A 19228-nucleotide genomic window follows, 5' to 3' on the forward strand; every position below is an offset into this window, starting at 1 on the left:
AGATTTTTCTTTATGTACATAATGACAAGGAGACTGTACGACATCAATTAAAGAACCAGGATGTGACTAGGTCCACTGCTGCCTGTCTTGGAGCAAGAGAAGGGATCGTCCTAAAAATAATCACCTTTCCTTCGGGGGGAAGAGGATATGACCCGGGAAAAAAACTTCTCTCTGAGTATTGACCCAGCTAGAGATCTGGACTGTCAGATCCAAACGGTCCCATCACGATCCTTTTTTCCCGGGCAGTGCGTAGATCTTTCACAGGTGATGGTTGACCTCTGCTTCTTGTGTTTAGGCCCAGGACTGGACTCTGTGACCACGGATTTGGTGTGTGGGGCCTGACAGGCTGCAGAGAAATATTAACACATGAGTGCATATGCCAAACATGTGGTCTCACGTAAAAGGTCGACCCAAAGAGAAGGCCTCGTGAGCCATGGTTTATCAGAACAGCTCTATTAACTACTATAATAACTAAAAAAACAGATCATATGAATTCAAGACCTGTCTTTCCTTGTCCCCAGTCAGAAGCCTAACGTGGCAAATATGCCTGAATTTTCTGCCCAAGAAGTCTTGGGTATCTGTGTGATGTTTGGGGTTAGCCTACATCTTCTGTCTTTACTATCATGCAGAAGCAGCAGCAGCAATGGGCCACTCTTGTAGCCGTGAATAAAGAGACCTGCTCCAGGGGTGTGCCGAGGAGGTGTGTTCACTCAGGGTGAATAGTCCCTGGGGACGCAGTCCTGTTCTATTTCAACCCATAAACCAATATAGTGATGGCCAGGATTGAGCCTGTACCTAGGTTAAAGCATCCTCAGAAATCTAGATACTTCTAATATCAATTTTCTGTATTAGTCCATGGAATAATAAAGAGAGAGATCCTCTATGGAGAAAAAAAGAACCCTTATGCACTGTTGGTAGGAATATAAGTTGGTACAGCCACTGTGGAAAACATGTATGGAGTATCCTCAAAAAATTGAAAATATAAATACCATATGATCCAATAATTCCACTACTGGGTATTTACCAAAAGAAAACAAAAAACACTAATTTGAAAAGATATATGCATCCCCATGTGTATTGAGGCATTATTTACAACAGCCAAACTATGGAAGCAAACTAAGTGTACATTGATAGACAAATGGATAAGGAAGATGTGAGAAACACAGTCACATGAATATTACAGCCATAAAAAAGGATGATATCGTGCCATTTTTCAACAACATGGCTGGACCTGCATGGTACTATGCTAAGTTAAATAAGTCAGATTGAGGAACACAAATGCCATATGATTTCACTCATATGTGGAATCTGAAAAATAAAAAAACTCAAAAAAACAAAAAATGAAAGGGCACCCAGCTGGCCCAGTTGGTGGAACATTTGACTCTTGATGTTGGGGTCATGTGTTCAAGCCCCAAGCTGGGCCTAGAGCTTACTCAAAAAAGAAAAAATAAGTAATAAAGAATTTTGAAATGAATAAACAGGGGCACCTGGGTGGCAGCATTGGTTAAGTGTTTGACTCTTGATTTCAACTCAGGTCATGATCTCATGGTTTGTGGGATGGAGCCCTGCATCAGAGCTGCGACCACACTGTCATTGTCAAGCCTGCTTGGAATTCTCTCTCTCCCTCTCTCTCTGCCCCTCTCCTCCTCTCTCTCTCTCTCTCTCTCTCTCAAAATGAACAAATAAACTTTAAAAAACAAACAAAAAATATACCAACGTGTAAATACTGAATATGTAGATGTTAAAAGTTAGACCATTTGCATCTATTTAAACTTAAAATGAAAACATTTATCTTTATAAAGATTTTTTTTTATTTTTGGGGCACGTGGTGGATCAGTCTTGATCTTGGCTCAGGTCATGATCTCACAGTTTGTGAGTTCAAACCCCGCATTGGGCTCTGGGCTGGTGACACAGAGCCTGCTTGGGATTCTGTCTCTCCTCACTCTGCCCCTCTCCCCCCTCAAATAAGCATTTTTAAAACGATTTTTTTTTTTAAATGAGCAGCAGGCAAAAGTTTAATAGAGTATAAGATCAGAAAGTGTGAATAGCATGAAAGCTGTCTTTACATAGAGCTGGCATTCAAACATGAATGCCCCTAAAAAAAGATTAAAAAAAATTTTTTTTAAGATTTTATTTTTGAGAGAGTAAGAGAGAAAGAGAGAGAGAGTGAGCAAGAGAGTGTAACCAGGAGAGGGGCAAAGGGAGAAAGAATGAATCCCAAACAGGGTCCACACCCACTGTAGAGCCCAATGTGGGGCTCCATCCCACAACTGTGAGATTATAACCTGAGGCAAAATCAAGAGTCAGAAGCTTAACTGACTGAGCCACCCAGGCACCCCAAGATTTTATTTTTAAGTAATCTCTACATCCAGCATGGCACCCAAACCCCCAACCCTGAGGTCAAGAGTCACATGCTTCCGGTGCCTGGGTGCTTCAGTTGGTTAAGCATCCGACTTCAGCTCATGTCATGATCTCACGGTTCAATCATCATCTCATGGGAAAGTAGCCACAGGCAGTTTATAATGAATGAGTGTGGCTGTGTTCAATATAAGCTTACATGTGGGCACTGAAATTTGAGTTTTGTATACATTTATTTATGTTGCAAAATATTATTCTTCATTTAACATTCAAAATTATAAAAATCATTCCTACTCCATGGAGTGTTTAAACACCAGAGACAGGCTGGATTTGGTCTGAGGGCCACAATTTATTGACCCCTGAATTAGAGTAATTTGGTAAGTCTTAAAAACTAGAAGTCAGTAGTCTCAAAGTTAGACCGCAATCTGTCTCACATTGGACAAAGCAAAGGCTTATTCCTTGAGGCCTTAACCAAAGTAAATCAGAAATATATGACGTAAAACATGAAAGTTCTTCTATTGCCTGTAATCCCATTCCCAGAGAAAACATCTGTCTTCAGTTTGGTATATATCTTTCCTGATATTCACCCGTGCAAACACATATACATATGCACACAACATATATGGTTCTAAAGAAACCATATATAGGGGCGCCTGGGTGGTTCAGTCGGTTAAGCGTCCGACTTCGGCTCGGGTCATGATCTCACGGTTCGTGGGTTCGAGCCCTGCATCCGGCTCTGTGCTAACAGCTCAGAGCCTGGAGCCTGTTTCAGATTCTGTGTCTCCTCTCTCTCTGCCCCTCCCCCACTCACACTCTGTCTCTGTCTCAAAAATAAACATTAAAAAAATTAAAAAATAAAGAAACCATATATAAATGTATGAATTGTGTTTTTTAACAAAAAATAAGACAACATATATATTGTTTGGTGATTTGATTTTCCAATTTACAATATATTTTAAACATCCTTCCTTGTCATTCTTGTTAACAATTGCCTATCAACAGGCATTTGCATCATTTCCAATTTTGAAGTTATAAGCAATGAACATCTGTATGTGTGCATCTTTGTACACATGGGTGAATATTTCATTTATTTTTTTATGTTAAAGGTTTATATTAATTTATTTTTTAAAGTTTATTTACTTATTTTGAGAGAGAGAGTGTACTTGCATGCAAGTCGGGGAGGGGCAGAGAGAGAGGGAGAGAGAGAGAATCTTAAGCAGGCTCCCCACATTGGGTTTGATCTCATGACCATGCGATCATGACCTGAGCCCAAATCAAGAGTTGGATGCTTAACTGACTGAGCCACCCAGGCACCCCATCACATGGGTGAATATTTTTAATTTTTTTTTTAACATTTATTCATCTTTGGGAGACAAAGAGAGAGCATGAGTAGGGGAAGAGCAGAGAAAGAAGGAGACACAGAATCTGAAGCAGACTCCAGGCTCTGAGCTGTCAGCACAGAGCCCAATGCAGGGCTCAAACCCATGAATCATGAGGTCATGACCTGAGCCGAAGTCAGACGCTCAACTGACTGAGCCACCCGGGTGCCCCACAGGTGAATATTTTAAAGGATAGATTTCTAAAAGTAGAATAATTCAGTCAAAGACTTCAATTTTTTATATTGGTGAAGTCATCCGAAAGTTTATACTAGAGTTTCTCAATCTTGATTCTATTGACATTTGGGTTGAATAAGTCTTCGCTCTAGGGCTGTACCATACATTGTAGAGTGTTGATTAGCATCTCTGGTCTCTGCCCATTATATGCCAGTAGCAACTTCCTGCTGTGACAACCAAAAAATGTCTCTAGACAATGCCAAATGTCCCCTGAGGGCAAAATCACTTTGGGTTGAGAATCACCGCCCTGGACATTTGTTTTCTTTTATTTTCCTTTTATTTCTCTTTTTCCCTATTCCCCTTCCAACGACTTCTCATATGATCCTTCCTTCATGAAGGAAAAGTACTTAAAGGAACTTGTGATTCAGTATATATCACCTGTGAGATAATAGAAAAAATATATGTTAGTCTCCTCCACCACCCGTTCCTGGCACAGAGCTCCTGAAGCTCCCATAATTTCTTAATAATAAGAGTACTAGGAGCATCTTTTGTTCTCATATTTGTCCTTGACCCCTTCCCTGACACGGAGCTCTTAAAATCTTTGTAAATTCTTAAGCGATAAAGAGAAAGTGGAGCATATTTTGGTCTATTGAGATAACCCTGGGTGGGCTTCTGGGTGGGAGCTGGTCACCAGAAAGACCAAGCCATGATTAGAAGCTTGGGATTTTCAGCCCATTCCTCAACCTTTAGAGAAGGTAAAGGGGCTAGAAACCAATAATTAATACTTAATTATGCCTGTGGGGGAAAGCCTCCATAAACTCCCAATAGTGTGGAGTTCAAAGAATTTCTGGTTGGTGAACACATTCACACCAGGAGTGTGACACACACCCCAACTCCATAAGAACAAAACCTGCTTTCAGAACCCTCCCAGACCTCCCTCTATGTAGCTTGGTCTGGCTGTTCATTCACTTGTCTCCTTCATCGTATCCTTAATAAACTGGTAAACATGTTTCCCTGAGTTTTGTGAACTACTCTAAGAAATTAATTGAAACCAAGGAGGCGGTTGTGGGAACCTCAGATTTGTAGTCAAATTGGACAGAAACTGAGGGTAACCTGGAGACCTATTACTTGTGATTGGCATCTGAAGTAAGGCAGGAGCAGCCTTGAGGGCCCAAGCCCTCTTAACCTGTGGAATTGGACACTATCTCCAGGTAGATAGGCTTAGAATTGAGTTAAATTGTAGGACCCCAAGCTGGTGTTGCAGAGAATTGCTTGTTGTGAAGAAAAACCTTCATGCATCTGGGGACCAGAAGTGTCCGAGTGAAGTGTTGTGAATGTTTTGTATGTGAAGGGTAAAGGAGACACATAAGAAAGACACAAGAGGAGGAAAGAACTGGCTTTTCCATATACAAGAGGGAAAAACTGAGGTTGTTCTAAGATATCACCCCTCTGTTATTGAGAAAAGGAAACTGAAGGGACTCCATGAAAAAAAGCTGATTTAAAAAAACATTTTAATGTTTATTTATTTTTTTTGAGAGAGAGAGAGAGAGAGAGAGAGCAAGTGAGGGAGGGGCAGAGAGAGAGGGAGACACAGAATCCAAAGAGGGTCCAGGCTCTGAGCTGTTAGCACAGAGCCCGATTCGGGGCTTGAACTCACAAACTGTGAGATTATGACCCGAGCCAAAGTTGGATACTTAACTGACTGAGTAACCCAGGTGCCCCCCAAAAGCTGTTTTTTAACTCCTTTTCCTGCTTCTATTCTTGCTAGGACCTGCACTCCCACCCTGCATCAGGGCTTACGGTACAAACAATGTATGCCCTCCTTGTAAAGGTCAAGGACTTAATGAGTTCTTTGGAGTCTTGCGGCACAATAGATGATATCTAAGAAGTGACTTCGTGGGGTGGTCACAAGGTTTTCCAAGAACACTGACTCCAGACACCACTAACTCCTGACACCGAGACCCCTGGCTCCAGGGACATAAGTGTCCTTATGGAGGACACCTGAGCACTGGCCTTGTTTGACCGGTTCATGGATGCCTGAGAGGATAATACATCAGACCATCATCCCCAAATCCCAGATTGGGAGCAAAGACAAGACTCATTCTTCTTTCCTTTTTTTTTTTTTTTTAATTTTTTTTTTTTTAATGTGTATTCATCTTTGAGAGAGAGAGAGAGAGAGAGAGAGAGAGACAGAATGTGAGTGGGTAAGAGGCAGAGAGACAGGGAGACACAGAATGTGAAGCAGGCTCCAGGCTCTGAGCTGTCAGCACAGAGCCTGATATGCGGCTTGAACCCACGAACTGTGAAATCAAGACCTGAGCTGAAGTCGGACGCTTAACTGACTGAGCCACCCAGGCGCCCCTCATTCTTCTTCCCTTTTGGAATCTCCCAGATGCTCTGTCTGCATCAGCACTCTCTCTATATCTTCAATAAACTCTGATCTCACTTCCTGCTGGCTTGAGTTTGATTTCTATCCTGCATAAAGCCAAGGATCCTCTTGGCTGGTCCTGCAAGACCCCCTCTGGGTCCTCAAACCCAGACAGCTTATATCACTATGGGCTGAATTGTATGCCCCTCCCAACAAAATTCATATGTTAAAGTCCTAACCTCTAGTACCTCAGGATATGATATTTGGAGATAGTCTTTAAAGGGGTAACTAAGTTAAAAGGAGATCATTAAAGTAGACCCTAATCTAATATGACTGGTGTCCTTTATAAGACAAGGTGCCTTTCACAAGGCAAGGAACAAGGTCACAGAAACCAGCTCCGTCAATACACTTGACCTCAGACTTCCAGTCTCCAGAACTATGAGAAAATAAACTTCTTTTGTTTAAGCCATCAAGTCTGTAGTACTTTGTTATGACAGACCTAGCAAACTAATACACCTTCCAGTGTATTTGAATTTTATTTATTTATTTTTTTTGTTTATTTAGTTTGAGAGAGAGCAAGTGCAAACACTCAAGTGGGAGAGAGGGAGAGGGTGAGGGAGACAGAATCCAAGCAGGCTCCATGCCATCAGCACAGAGCCCGATGTGGGGCCCGAACTCACAAACTATGAGATCATGACCTGAGTCAAAATCAAGAGTCAGCCACTTAACTGACTGAGCCACCCAGGTGCCCTAACTTAACTTGTTTTCTATAGCAACTTCTCCGATAAGCAATTATTAATTTCTATAATCTGAATGTCAAGTTCCTTTGATTTTCAAAAAAATTTTAAGCTTATTTATTTATTTTTGAGAGAGAGGGAGAGAGAGAGAAAGGCAGAGCAAGTGGGGGAGGGGCAGAGAGAGAGGGACAGCGAGGATCCCAAGCAGGGCCTGCACTGTCAGCACAGAGCCCAACGAGGGGCTCAAACTCACGAACTTCGAGATCATGACCTGAGCCGAAATCAAGAATTGGACTCTTAACCAACTGAGCCATGCAGGGGCATCTCTCTTTTTTGAAAGAGAATTCTATTGATTCAAAAAAACCAGAAAAGCAAGACAAACAATGACTGGAGATCGCAAAAAATGAGATGAGTTTGGGAAAGTAAAGTTTGTTGCTTAAAAAACACTGTATTTTTAATTGCACAAGGATGTTGTAACAGCACTCTAGCTGATCTTAAGAGTTAACTAGCTTCAAGTTAACACACTCCTTGCTTGCTGGAGATGAAGGACCTTCATCTGTAACAGAACCAATTTGCTTTCTTTGAGATTTGCTGGCCACTGGTCTTGTGGAATAGAGGACCACAACGTTCCCAGACCACAGAAGCCAGCAACTCTGTTTGAAGTCCCCTTAGCTTTCTGATTAGCTCAGATACCTCTTAGCAACATGTTTTTCATTTTTAAGGTCACACAAATGACTTTACTGACCTCTTTGCACATATGTAGACCTTGTCCTCCTTTGCAGAAAGAACAGACTATTCTTGCACAACCCTTGGGTACCAAGGAACCAGAACTTGTTGCACAACCTCTGAGTAGTACCAAGATGACTGAGGCTGGCATCATGGGAGTCTGCAGCGGACGCCTGCTGGCTCATGATCTTTCGCTCGCGAACGCGCGCGCGCGCGCGCGCGCACACACACACACACACACACACACACACACACACATACACACACACACACACACACACACAATTCTGGAACAGGCAGAAACCTGGGAGTTCTCCTTTGGACAAGAGTCTGCCTTCTCCCTAGATGGCCAGACTCCTGAATAAAGATCATATTCCTTTTCAGTCAAAACTTATCTATTGTCTTTTGAGTATTCGCCTTTCAAGTGACCGGCAGCTGAACTTGTGTTTCATTAACAGTATGTTTTATGTGGAAAACCCAGAACATACAAACAACCAAAGAAGATAAAAATCACCCGAATCCCACTATACAAAGGTAATCACGTTTAAAAAAAAATTTTTTTTTAATGTTTATTTATTTTTGAGAGAGAGAGATTCAGAGAGTAATCAGGGTAGGGGCAGAAAGAGAGGGAGCCACAGAATCTGAAGCAGGCTCCAGGTTCTGAGCTGTCAGCACAGAGCCCAACGCGGAACTCAAATTCACAGACCGTGAGATCATGACCTGAGCTGAAGTGGGACACTCAACCGACTGAGCCACCTAGGCGCCCCCAAAGGTAATCACTGTTACATATTGTGGTGCAAAGACACCAAAACTTTCTTTAGTAGCATGTTTTCTTTGAAATAAACAACAGGCCCCAATGGAGTCACTTTTGCTAAACCCCATCAAGACTCAACATTTAAACCTAACTGCACTTCCAGCCTCTCCCAACAGTGGAACTTTAAACCAATCAGTCTGGAATTTCCAGATCTGCACCACTAAGGTAATCCGTATGATAAGACCCTTTGTCTTCCCCTATGGGAAGGTAACCTCCACTGAAATATCCCATTCTTTTAACTTCTTTGTCCCACCCTCTTTCTGCCTATAAAATGCCTGCCATTTTGTACAACTTGGAGCTCCTTTCTACTTGCTGGATGGGATGCTTCCTAATTCATAAATTTGTTGAATAAAGCCAATTAGATCTGAAAACTTACTCAAATGTTGCTTTTTAACAGTATGTATGCATATATGGATAGGTAGATATACACATACACATCACACATACATAAATATCCCCCCACATGGGATCCTACTGCAATACTTGTTGTGTCTGCTTCTTTTCCCACCCAATGATACATTAAGAACATTATTCCATGTCATTCAATTGTATTTCTGAAGATGGTTATTAACATCTGCTTTTATAGTGAGAACTAAGTAGCATTACAGGAAAAGTGATGAAATTTTTAAAAAGTCAGGCTCCAAAAGATGTCTCTCAGTCACAAGGGAAACTAGAAGACAGATAGCAACAACATTCTTTGCAGAAATCACAAAATGTTGAAAAAGCAAAGGATGAGGTCACAGGACACACTGAGAGGAGATGTTTGTACCGGATGTGGAAAATATAAATTTAGAGCTCTCCTCTAGATGAATTTCTTTCCAAGCTTTGTGAGCCCAGAAGCACAGCCCATCCCCCTAGTTCACTGCAGGATGTATCCCTAGTCTACTGAAAACTATTCCCTTTGAAAAGGTAGTTAAATCTCCCAGTGACAAACTAAACTACCTTCTTCAATTTCCCCAGGGATCTGATATTTTGGCCTTGCCAGCACACACAACCTGTGTGTCAATTAAGAAGAGGGATCCCCTTCCTGCTGTCCCTTCTTCTGTACACTGAAGCCCTAAACTAGACACAGGACTTGGGAGGATATGATACTGCCCCCCTGCCACCCGCCCCAGCTCATACTTTGACCCTTGGTCTAATAACTGCAGAGTAGTTCCTTACACAATGGCCTTGTCTGATATGGTCCCTGTAGATTTACTTAAATTTCCATGGAACATATGCAAAAATAATCTTAATCTCCCCATCCCAGCTGTCACTTTACCCAATTCAAGAACTTCCTGTCTTATCCCACTCCAAGTTCCTCCAAACCAGGCCAAGGGCACACAAGCCATGTTATAGGGCTTTGCTCCATAATAATAAATTATTATTATAGCTACCATTTTTTAAGTGTTTAGTTCTGTACCAGACCCTGTGCTAAATGCCTTATATGCATTATTTTATCTTCACAACTCAATGAAGAAGTAAGTTTAATTATTATTCCCATTTTACAGATAAGATTGCTGAGACCTGAGAGAGTAACTTGACTGGGCTAATAATGCCACAGATACTAATGAGTGACAAGGAATCAATTCTGGTTGGTCTGTTTCCCACAAACATTTCCCGTGCACCTCTTGTATGAAAGGCAGTTTGCTAAAAGCAAGAGAAAAAGGCATAAGGAAGACCTTTCCTTGAAATCCCACCATCTTTGAAAGAGTTTACAGTTTAGGAAGTTTAGGAAGGAATATGACAAGCACACGATACACCAATACAAGGCACAAGGTGCTAAGCTCGTGTGAAAGGGTCAAAGTTCTCTTAGAGAGATGGGAGAGCCTTTGGGGAGGAGATGGAATATGAAATGGGCTTTAATAAGGGTTTTCGCAAAAGATGTTTGGAGGACAGCATTTGGGGGAAACAGCATGAGTAAAGGTATGGAGAACATAGGCAAGGGACAATAAATAGTTCAACTTACAGAAGTAGAGCTTGGGAGAGTTGTGGCTGATAAAGCTGTAGCATTACATGACTTCAGTACCTAGCTAAGGAACTTGGATTGGTGGATGGAATACCAGATGGGTTTTGAGTGGGGTGATGGCAAGTCTGGGTATACAAACCTGAGAAAATTAATGTTGTAGCTACCTGTGTTATAAATTAGCACAGGGAGAGATCAAAGATAGAGATCAGTTGGGAGGCTACTTGTAATAGACCAGGAATTCTTGGTCTCAGCACTATTGACTTTTGGGTCAAATAATTATCTGGGTGTGGGGGGGGGGTGTTCTTTGCACTGTAGATGTTTAGCAGCATCTCTGGCCTCTATTCACTATATATTATAACATTCCACCCCACCCCCAATTGAGGCAAAATCGCCCCAATTGTGGGCCACTGTAATAGACCATATTACAGGCAGAAATTTTAAAAGGTGGATGTGACACATGGGCAAGGGTAAAACCTAAAAGCTTTGGTAAGTGTTTGGAGTCCAGAGGACTGGGGATCAAATAGAACCAGTGAAAAGGCCCTATAGGCCATGTAGTCTAACATACTCCTAATTGCTTGCAACACTAAACTCTTTAGAAGGGCAATTTGGTAAACCCTTTTGAAGGTAGTTTGGTAAAACCTTCTAACAATAACAAAAACTATCTTGCCTTTTGGCCCATCAATTCAATTCCTGGAAATTTATCTTAAATGATTCAAATGAAGACACAGAATCTTTGTGTACAAAGCAATAATACTTACATGGAATAGTGACCATGCCGTTCTCAACAATTGCACCCTCATACCTACCACATTGTACAGTGCCTGCTAAATGAGAGGCTCAGATTTAAGAAGTCAATTTAAGATTCAGATGTGTGATCCAAAACTCTGGAGAAATCGTAGCTAATGAAACAAAATCCCAGATGGGGTGAAAAAGGCAGATATCAAGAATCCAAGTATAAAAGCTCATAACTTTCTTTTTTAACTTCTTTCTCATATCATAGAGAGGGAAATGACTGGAATTTTGTCTATCCGTGCTTTTTTTTTTTTTTTTCTAATTTGAGGTTGTGTCAAGGAGGGATTTGAACTCACAACCCCTAGATCAAGTCATATGCTCTACCAAATGAGTCAGCCAGGCTCCCCCCACCCTCCACAGTTACTGAGATTGTGTATTGGCCAAAGGAGGAGGGAAGTTATGGCGTAAATCAATGACGTCATCTGCTCAGAAAGACGACCCGGTGCGCCCCCCATCCCCACTCCGGTTTGAACTTTGCCTGAGGAATCTCGCTCTTTGCCCGAGGACATTCCTTGAAAATAAGAATTTCGAGACTTCCCGTGCAAAGTTGCTGGGAAACACGCTGTTCGGGAATGAGGACGTCCTGGGGCACACTCCAATATACAGAGATTAAAGAGTTCCCGGCAATTTGGTTTTTAAATTGCCCTGCAAATGTGAAATCCTTGCTGATCTGGCAGCTACTCCGCTATGGTGGTGAGAGACGGACTACCAGCCGGGCGAGAGGGAGGCGCCGGGCGGAAGAATGGCAGGCGTGGCCAACCCGGAGGCGGCTGGAGGCCGCGCCCCCTTCCCAGAGTGCCCCGCAGCCGCTCCCCGCGAGATCTCTTTTCCAGCCAGCCCTGGCCCGGCTCAGAAGGTGCTCCCACCATGGATGGGCTTCGGGCTAGCGCAGGGCTGTTGAGGCGCGGGCGGTTGAGACGCCGGCGCCAGCCGCAGCCACACAGCGGGTCGGTCCTGGCCCTGCCCTTAAGGCCCAGGAAGATCCGAAGGCAGCTGAGGAGAAGCGTGGCGTCCCGCATGGCCGCACTGAGGGCCCAGACACTGCCGAGCGAGGACTCGGAGGACTCGAGGGTGGAGTCGACGGTCGACGATCCTGGAGACCCGCTGGCTGATGGGGCAGCGACCATCCCGGATGCGGCCCGGCGAGAGCCGTACGGTCACCTGGGGCCTGCAGAGCTGCTGGAGGCCTCGCCCGCGTCCCGCTCCCTGCAGACCCCCCGCGCGCTGGTGGAGGCGCAGACCCCGCCGGCCCGCCTGGTGGAGGCGCAGACCCCGCCGGCCCGCCTGGTGGAGGCGCCCGCCCTGCCCGCGCGCCTAGTGCCGGCTCCCGCGCCTCCCGCGCGCCTGGTGGAGGTGCCCGCTGCGCCGGCGCGCGTGGTGGAGACCTCGGCGCTGCTGTGCCCTGCCCAGCACTTGGCGGCCGCCCCGCCATCCGTGGCCCCCGCAACGCTGTCGGGGCCGCAGGTGGATAGCACCGGCGGGGAGTTGGCCTGGGACTCGCCGCTGCAGCGCGTCCTGGCGGAGCTGAACCGCATCCCCAGCAGCCGGCGGCGGGCCGCGCGCCTCTTTGAGTGGCTCATCTCGCCCATGCCGCCCGATCATTTCTACCGGCGCCTGTGGGAGCGGGAGGCGGTGCTGGTGCGGCGGCAGGACCACGCCTACTATCAGGGGCTTTTCTCCACCGCAGACTTGGACTCCATGCTGCGCCACGAGGAGGTGCAGTTCGGGCAGCACCTGGATGCTGCTCGGTACGTCAACGGGCGGCGCGAGACCCTGAACCCCCCCGGCCGCGCGCTGCCTGCCGCCGCCTGGGCCCTGTACCAGGCCGGCTGCTCCCTGCGCCTCCTCTGTCCGCAGGCTTTCTCGACCACAGTGTGGCAGTTTTTGGCCGTGCTCCAAGAGCAGTTTGGTAGCATGGCAGGCTCCAACGTTTACCTCACGCCCCCCAATTCGCAGGGCTTTGCCCCCCACTACGACGACATCGAGGCTTTTGTGCTGCAGCTGGAAGGTAGGAAACTCTGGCGTGTGTACCGACCCCGGGTACCGACCGAGGAGCTGGCCCTGACATCCAGTCCCAACTTCAGCCAGGACGACCTCGGTGAGCCGGTGCTGCAGACTGTGCTGGAACCTGGAGATTTGCTCTACTTTCCTCGGGGCTTCATTCACCAAGCCGAATGCCAGGATGGAGTGCACTCTCTGCACCTCACCTTGTCCACGTACCAGCGCAATACCTGGGGCGACTTCCTGGAGGCCGTCCTGCCCCTGGCAGTGCAGGCTGCCATGGAAGAAAATGTGGAGTTCCGAAGGGGTCTTCCCCGAGATTTCATGGATTACATGGGGGCCCAGCACTCAGATTCCAAGGATCCACGAAGAACCGCTTTTATGGAGAAGGTGCGAGTCTTGGTTGCCCGCTTGGGACACTTTGCCCCTGTCGATGCTGTGGCTGACCAGCGAGCCAAAGACTTCATCCACGACTCTCTGCCCCCTGTGCTGACTGATAGGGAGAGGGCACTAAGTGTTTATGGGCTCCCAATTCGCTGGGAGGCTGGAGAACCTGTTAACGTGGGGGCCCAGTTGACAACAGAAACCGAAGTGCACATGCTTCAGGATGGGATAGCTCGCCTGGTGGGTGAGGGAGGCCATTTGTTTCTCTATTATACAGTGGAGAACTCCCGTGTTTATCATCTGGAAGAGCCTAAGTGCTTGGAGATATACCCACAGCAAGCTGATGCCATGGAACTTTTGCTCCGCTCCTACCCAGAGTTTGTGAGAGTAGGGGACCTGCCCTGTGACACGGTGGAGGACCAGCTTTCCTTAGCGACCATGTTATATGACAAGGGGCTGCTGCTCACCAAGATGCCTCTAACCTGAACTAGTTTCTTCGTGATTGTTGGAAGCGAGATAGTGGTGATTCTCTCTTAGCCACCATTACCATCTTTTTGGCAGGGGGGTGGGGTAGGAGGGACTCATGTTCTTACCTTGATAACCATTTACCTTTATGACTGCTCACATTTACCTTTATGACTGCTTTAATGTCACAAATTTCAGATGGTTTTCCAGGAATCACCACTTCATCTAGGCACAAAAGTAAAAGCAGAAGTTGGAGGTGGAAAGAAGGAGCAATTTTTGCAGAAGTAACTTTGATCCCTGATCATTTCAGAGCACCAGCTTCATCACCCTCAGGCTTCAGCGTACTGTGTAGCACTTGCTGTGTCATTCTGCTTGAGACATTAGAAGTTTTTATTTGGAATTTGCATCCTTCATTTGAGTTCTCTTCAGTTTGGGGGGAGGGTTGGGGTCAGTATCTTGTTTGCTACTGTGAGTTTGTATGAATGTTAGAAAAGTTATTAATTAAAGTGCCAAAGAATGTTTCTCCTTTTAAAGGCTAGATTATTATGAAGGAATTGGGTTGGGGGGTGGGAGATAGGAAAAATCTATAATGACTGATGTGAAAGGTAACTTGGGGTGGTTGTAGGATTCAGGCCAATTCTATAACTTTGGGGGTAATTTATTCATTTTAATCATGCTACTTGAACCCCAAACAGCACAATCCTATTGGAAAAGTTAAGAGTGCATTATGTTTTTGCTCCGTGCTTGCTTGCATCAGTGGCTGGCATTGCTCCCCAAGGGACAGCTTGTCACCTAGTTGTGCTATCATAGGCCTCAGTCAACCAACTTATAGCAAGCTGGCCATGAAGGGAGGCTGGTGTTCAAGTTACTTTCCACTCTCATTTTTTTCTGGCAGTTGGAAGAATCTTCCCCAAACCTGGAAAGTGAATATTTTCATGGTTGGTGGAAAAGAGCCTGGTGTACCAGAGAGAGCACTGGACTTGGAACCAGAAGACCTGGGTTTGGGGTGGTGGCTGGTAGGCAGCTGGCTGAATGATCTGAGGCTGCCGCTACACCTGGGCACACAGATTTTGTAAGTATATTTTGGTACAGCTTGATGTCTGCACTTCATTTAGGTTGTGTCTGGAACTTTCAGAGCCTATCACCATATCTGATAGGTGCAGTTATATATAAGGTTGAGAACTTTCTGAGGTCTTTTTTTTTAAGTTGGGAAAGCATGGATGTACATAAAATAAAAATGATAGCTCTCTCTCCAGTTCTACTTTCCAGAGGTAACTACTATTAAAAGTTAAACTCACAAGGCTTTGTTTGGATGCTTAATCGAACATACAGTAGTTTGTTTGTTTTTTGGTTTGTTTTATACTCTTGTTTTTCTAATCTGTCAGTTTTGGACCTAACTTTTCAAATCAGTTCAGTTAGAACTACCTCTTTTTTTCTTTTTTTTTTTTAAGTGACAAAATAGCAAATAAAAACCAGGGGACAGACAGAAAAAAAAAAAATAAAAGGACTAAAAGGATGGCAGCTAAGAAGGAAAGGTAGTAACCTTTCCTGACTCATCCTACCAGGCTCAAAACTAAACTCCCCAAACACCAGATCCCAGAAAAGGCTTGTTAAAGGAGTCACGTGATAGTACTCACCCCTAGGGAACCTACCCTGAAAAGTTTGTTGTAGAAAAGTATGGAGTTTCAATGGTTTATGCCCTTCCTTGGGCTGCCAGTAGACACGTTTTGCTTCCTCCTTCATTTTTCCTATGGCCCTCTCCATCCTGAATATTTTCTGTGTCAGCAAGTCCTTTTGGCTTAGTGTTTGAATCTAGATCAGAAGAAATGATGTTGAAAAAAACAATTGTATTAGGCTGCAAATCATCAAAAAGCATTAATAAAGTAATGTATTGTGCCTGTTGGTGTTAGGTGGTGGTACAATGCCTCAGAGCATTCTCTTCTGATGTTGGTTTTACACTTGTTAATGAGAAATTTACTTTAGCTTTTTGGGCATGATGAAAGGAACCTAAGAAATGCTTGCTTGATGTGAAGCTGGTTTTGTGAATTATATGAAGGAAGAATCTTACATTTTTAAAGTCTTTGTCCCTCTGTTTCTTCATCTCCTCTAACAACTCTGAAAAATTAGAACCACCTGTTGAACTAGAATGTTCTTTGGTAAAAGCCCAGATTAGGAGGTTAAAAAGGAAAAGGAAAATCTAGGGGTCTAGCTCTAGCCACTCATTCCATCTCTAGGTCTACTTGTAAAAAACAACTTGGGTTTAGTTGATGGTGGGCAGAAAATGGGAGGGGAAGGAAATATATTTCAGAAACAACAACCCTGATTTTGAGGGCTACTTGATAGGCTGATGCGGTGATTGTTTTTATTTTTTATTTTTTTTTACTAATAGGGTTTTATACTCTGATCTTGCATAGATGTTTTTGTATCTTCAGAAAATATGTATCTGAGGGGTTGTAGAAAGTATTTCTGTGATGGTGAAAAGGGTCTGAGGAACTCTTGAAAACATAGCTTGCACTTAACTACCCTGTTCTTGATCTCCTGAAACATTTCTTGGTTTCCTTCGTTTTCTAAGTTGAGTATCTTCATGGCCTGGTGAATTTCCCTGAAAGATAAGAGGTACTTCTTAGATTGTTCTTATCCTCGTATCGGTGGAAAATACAGGAGTAGGAATCAGACAAGAATCCTAAATTCCAATCTTCACTGCATTTTGCTGAGCCTTATCTGCAGAACTGGTATGGTGCTTAGCTTATAGGGATGTTGGTGTAGTTTCTAGGAGGATATATTCGAAGATACTAATGGTACCATTTATTGAACACCTTAATGGTGGGTACTAAACATGTCATCTCTTTAATTATTACCACAGACCCATAAGGCAGATTTATAATCTGCATTTGGTAATGAAAAAACAGGCTCAGAAAGTTTAAGTAACTTACCCATGTTCACATTGCTAGTATATACCTGAGCCTGGGATTCAGACCCTGGTCTTTTTGACTCTAAAGCCTGTCATCACAGTAGGCACTTGATAAATGTTAGCTGGATAAATGAATAACTTAAAACCACCTGGAATGGAGAACAGGTATGTGAACTTCATGACCTATCTAATTTAGGCCAGTTTTTCTGTTACCCACTTAGATAGGTAGGTAGGTAGGTGGATGGCACAGGTGAGCCTGTGCTTTTACAGCCATTAGACAGCCTAGAAACGCAGGGATGTATTGTGTTAACAAGGATGGGAGAGTGGGCAGTATAAGAGGTCACGGCAGGAGTCAGGTTCAGAGCTTACTTTAGAACAGCCTCATGGTTCTCTAGGAGCAGCACATCTAGGAAGGTGTCCCTGACCCGGTCCCCTTGGAGGTTGAGGGCTAGGATGCTACGGCAAGCTTCTAGTCGTACACCTGGTGACTCTTCATAGTGGATGGCCCAGAGCAGGAGGTCTGTCAGCTGGGGACTCACTTGGCCAATCTGACCCAAAGCTGCAGACATTAGAGGGCAGTATGTATGTTCCACTGTCACTTAAGAGGGAGTTGGCTATATCCTAACATCCAGAAACGGCCTTATTAATAAATAGTAATAACACATAGACAGCTACCTGCTAAATTAAGTATTGCAAATCTTTAAGTATTTTGTTGGTATCTTTTTCTGGATGACAATTATCATTAGAATTTTAGGGATGGGTTAAAGTAGGACATTGTCTCCAAAGGATTCCTGTGGGGATGGGGAGGGAGGATCCATCCCATCTTTACCCATTACAATATGAAAATAAACTAATTTACTTATTTATCTAGGGATGAGATAATGGGGCGGATAACTCAGAACATTGGCCTCATCAAGTCAAGATGATGGGGAAAGGACACACAATTACTTCACAGGTTTACCTTGGGCAAAGATTGTCCAAGAGAGAAGCAATGCCAAAGATCCTTAAAAAGGAACCCTGGGAAAATTTGAGGGCAGGGTTTTAAGTCTGCAGCAGTCTTGAATCTGGTCTTTTACAGAGTCCTATAGTGGATACCTACTTAGAACTTAGTCCTAATTCTATTGGCAGGGACTGTCTTGTCAGCCCTTTGCCTTAACAAGTTTGACAGAGATCTAGACTTGGGATCTTTAACTGAAAATTAAAAAGAAGAAAATAGTCTTTAATTTCTCAGGCAAGAACTTCTGAGAAGGTGTAATCATCCCTTCAGCTACACCTTATCCCCTTCCTAGAGAGATTCTGGGGATCTTACTAGCATTTGGGAGGCTATTTGAAGTTGAAGAGCTGGGGCCACTCCTGTCATACCTTGAATGGCAAAGGCCTTGATTTTCCAGTAAGGATCTCTCTCTATCAGGTTCAAAAGGCATTCAAGGACCTGGGATGAATAAAAGGGCAGTGTTGAATGGAGAGGACCAGAGGAAAAGTGAACCAGAGACAGGGACCCCTCTTATCTCTAAAATGTGCTATAATTGGGCACCTGGGTGGCTCAAGTTCAGTGTCTGACTCTTGCTTTCAGCCCAGGTCATGATCCCAGGGTCATGGGATCGAGCCCCACATCGGGTATGCACTGAGTGTGGAGCCTGTGTGAGATTCTCTCTCTCCCTCTGCCCCTCCCCCTTGCTCACATGCACACGCTTTCTCTCGCAAATAAAAAATGCTCTACAACTGAAAAATGGGCTTCTGTCAATTCTAGTGACAAATGAGCTAGAGGCTGAAGCACTGGTCTACACACACAGTGCAGTAGCTGAATTATCGCTTATCTAGATTTTCCTCCACTCACAGTTCTGTGGTCATATAGGCTTCTTTAGAACACCTTGAATCAGGTTTCCCCCTAATAATTAGGGATTATAACTCCATTCACTGGAGTTGATCATAAAGCCCATAACTGAGGTGAGAACAGGATTCAGGGATGTGCTCAAGAGTTAAGTCTGGGCTGGCTGGGAGCAAAATGTGGTTCTAACTGATTGATGTGGCCAGTCTACCCCCTAACCTTCCAGTTTCTGATCTTTCGTTCTGTGTCCCCACAGAATGGTGAGTGTAGTATGCACAACAAGGGAAGCTCAGGTAATGCACTCTTCAGGTTAATCAGGTAAGATGGCAACATGTTTCTTTGA

The 19228-nt window shown here is 44.3% G+C and overlaps 2 protein-coding genes across 9 annotated transcripts in view; one reads left to right on the forward strand and one right to left on the reverse strand.

Annotated features, from left to right (window-relative positions):
* Window positions 1-19228, reverse strand: part of HEATR4 (HEAT repeat containing 4) — a 43263-nt gene that overhangs the window by 1784 nt on the left and 22251 nt on the right. Inside the window, exons 12-17 of one of the 4 annotated variants that reach the window (XR_006218982.1) lie at window positions 18420-18489; window positions 17427-17616; window positions 16670-16748; window positions 15799-15958; window positions 14313-14371; window positions 125-346 (exon numbers count right to left, since the gene is read on the reverse strand). Coding sequence is in view for 3 of the 4 variants with exons in the window: in XM_007095091.3 (XP_007095153.2) it covers window positions 188-346; window positions 14313-14371; window positions 15799-15958; window positions 16670-16748; window positions 17427-17616; window positions 18420-18489 (717 nt within the window). In the remaining variant the exon portion in view is untranslated. Of the gene's footprint in view, window positions 1-10; window positions 347-4027; window positions 4350-14312; window positions 14372-15798; window positions 15959-16669; window positions 16749-17426; window positions 17617-18419; window positions 18490-19228 lie in introns of those variants that run through there. The other 3 variants (XM_007095091.3, XM_042990064.1, XM_042990066.1) reach the window with 3 other exon arrangements.
* RIOX1 (ribosomal oxygenase 1) lies at window positions 11772-19216 on the forward strand. 5 transcript variants are annotated; one of them, XM_042990069.1, is made up of 3 exons: window positions 11772-13687; window positions 15042-15218; window positions 19142-19216. In XM_042990069.1, the coding sequence occupies exons 1-2, from the start codon at window positions 11984-11986 to the stop codon at window positions 15180-15182; spliced, it is 1845 nt and encodes a 614-aa protein (XP_042846003.1). In that variant the 5' UTR covers window positions 11772-11983; the 3' UTR covers window positions 15183-15218; window positions 19142-19216. The 5 variants fall into 5 exon arrangements, 4 of the variants coding, with proteins under 4 accessions (XP_042846003.1, XP_042846002.1, XP_042846001.1 ...); XR_006218983.1 differs by lacking the exon at window positions 19142-19216 and having other exon boundaries at window positions 11772-14593; window positions 15042-15124; XM_042990068.1 differs by lacking the exon at window positions 19142-19216 and having other exon boundaries at window positions 15042-15446.

The sequence above is a fragment of the Panthera tigris genome, chromosome B3, assembly GCF_018350195.1.
Source record: "Panthera tigris isolate Pti1 chromosome B3, P.tigris_Pti1_mat1.1, whole genome shotgun sequence".
NCBI classification, from domain to species: Eukaryota; Metazoa; Chordata; class Mammalia; order Carnivora; family Felidae; genus Panthera; species Panthera tigris.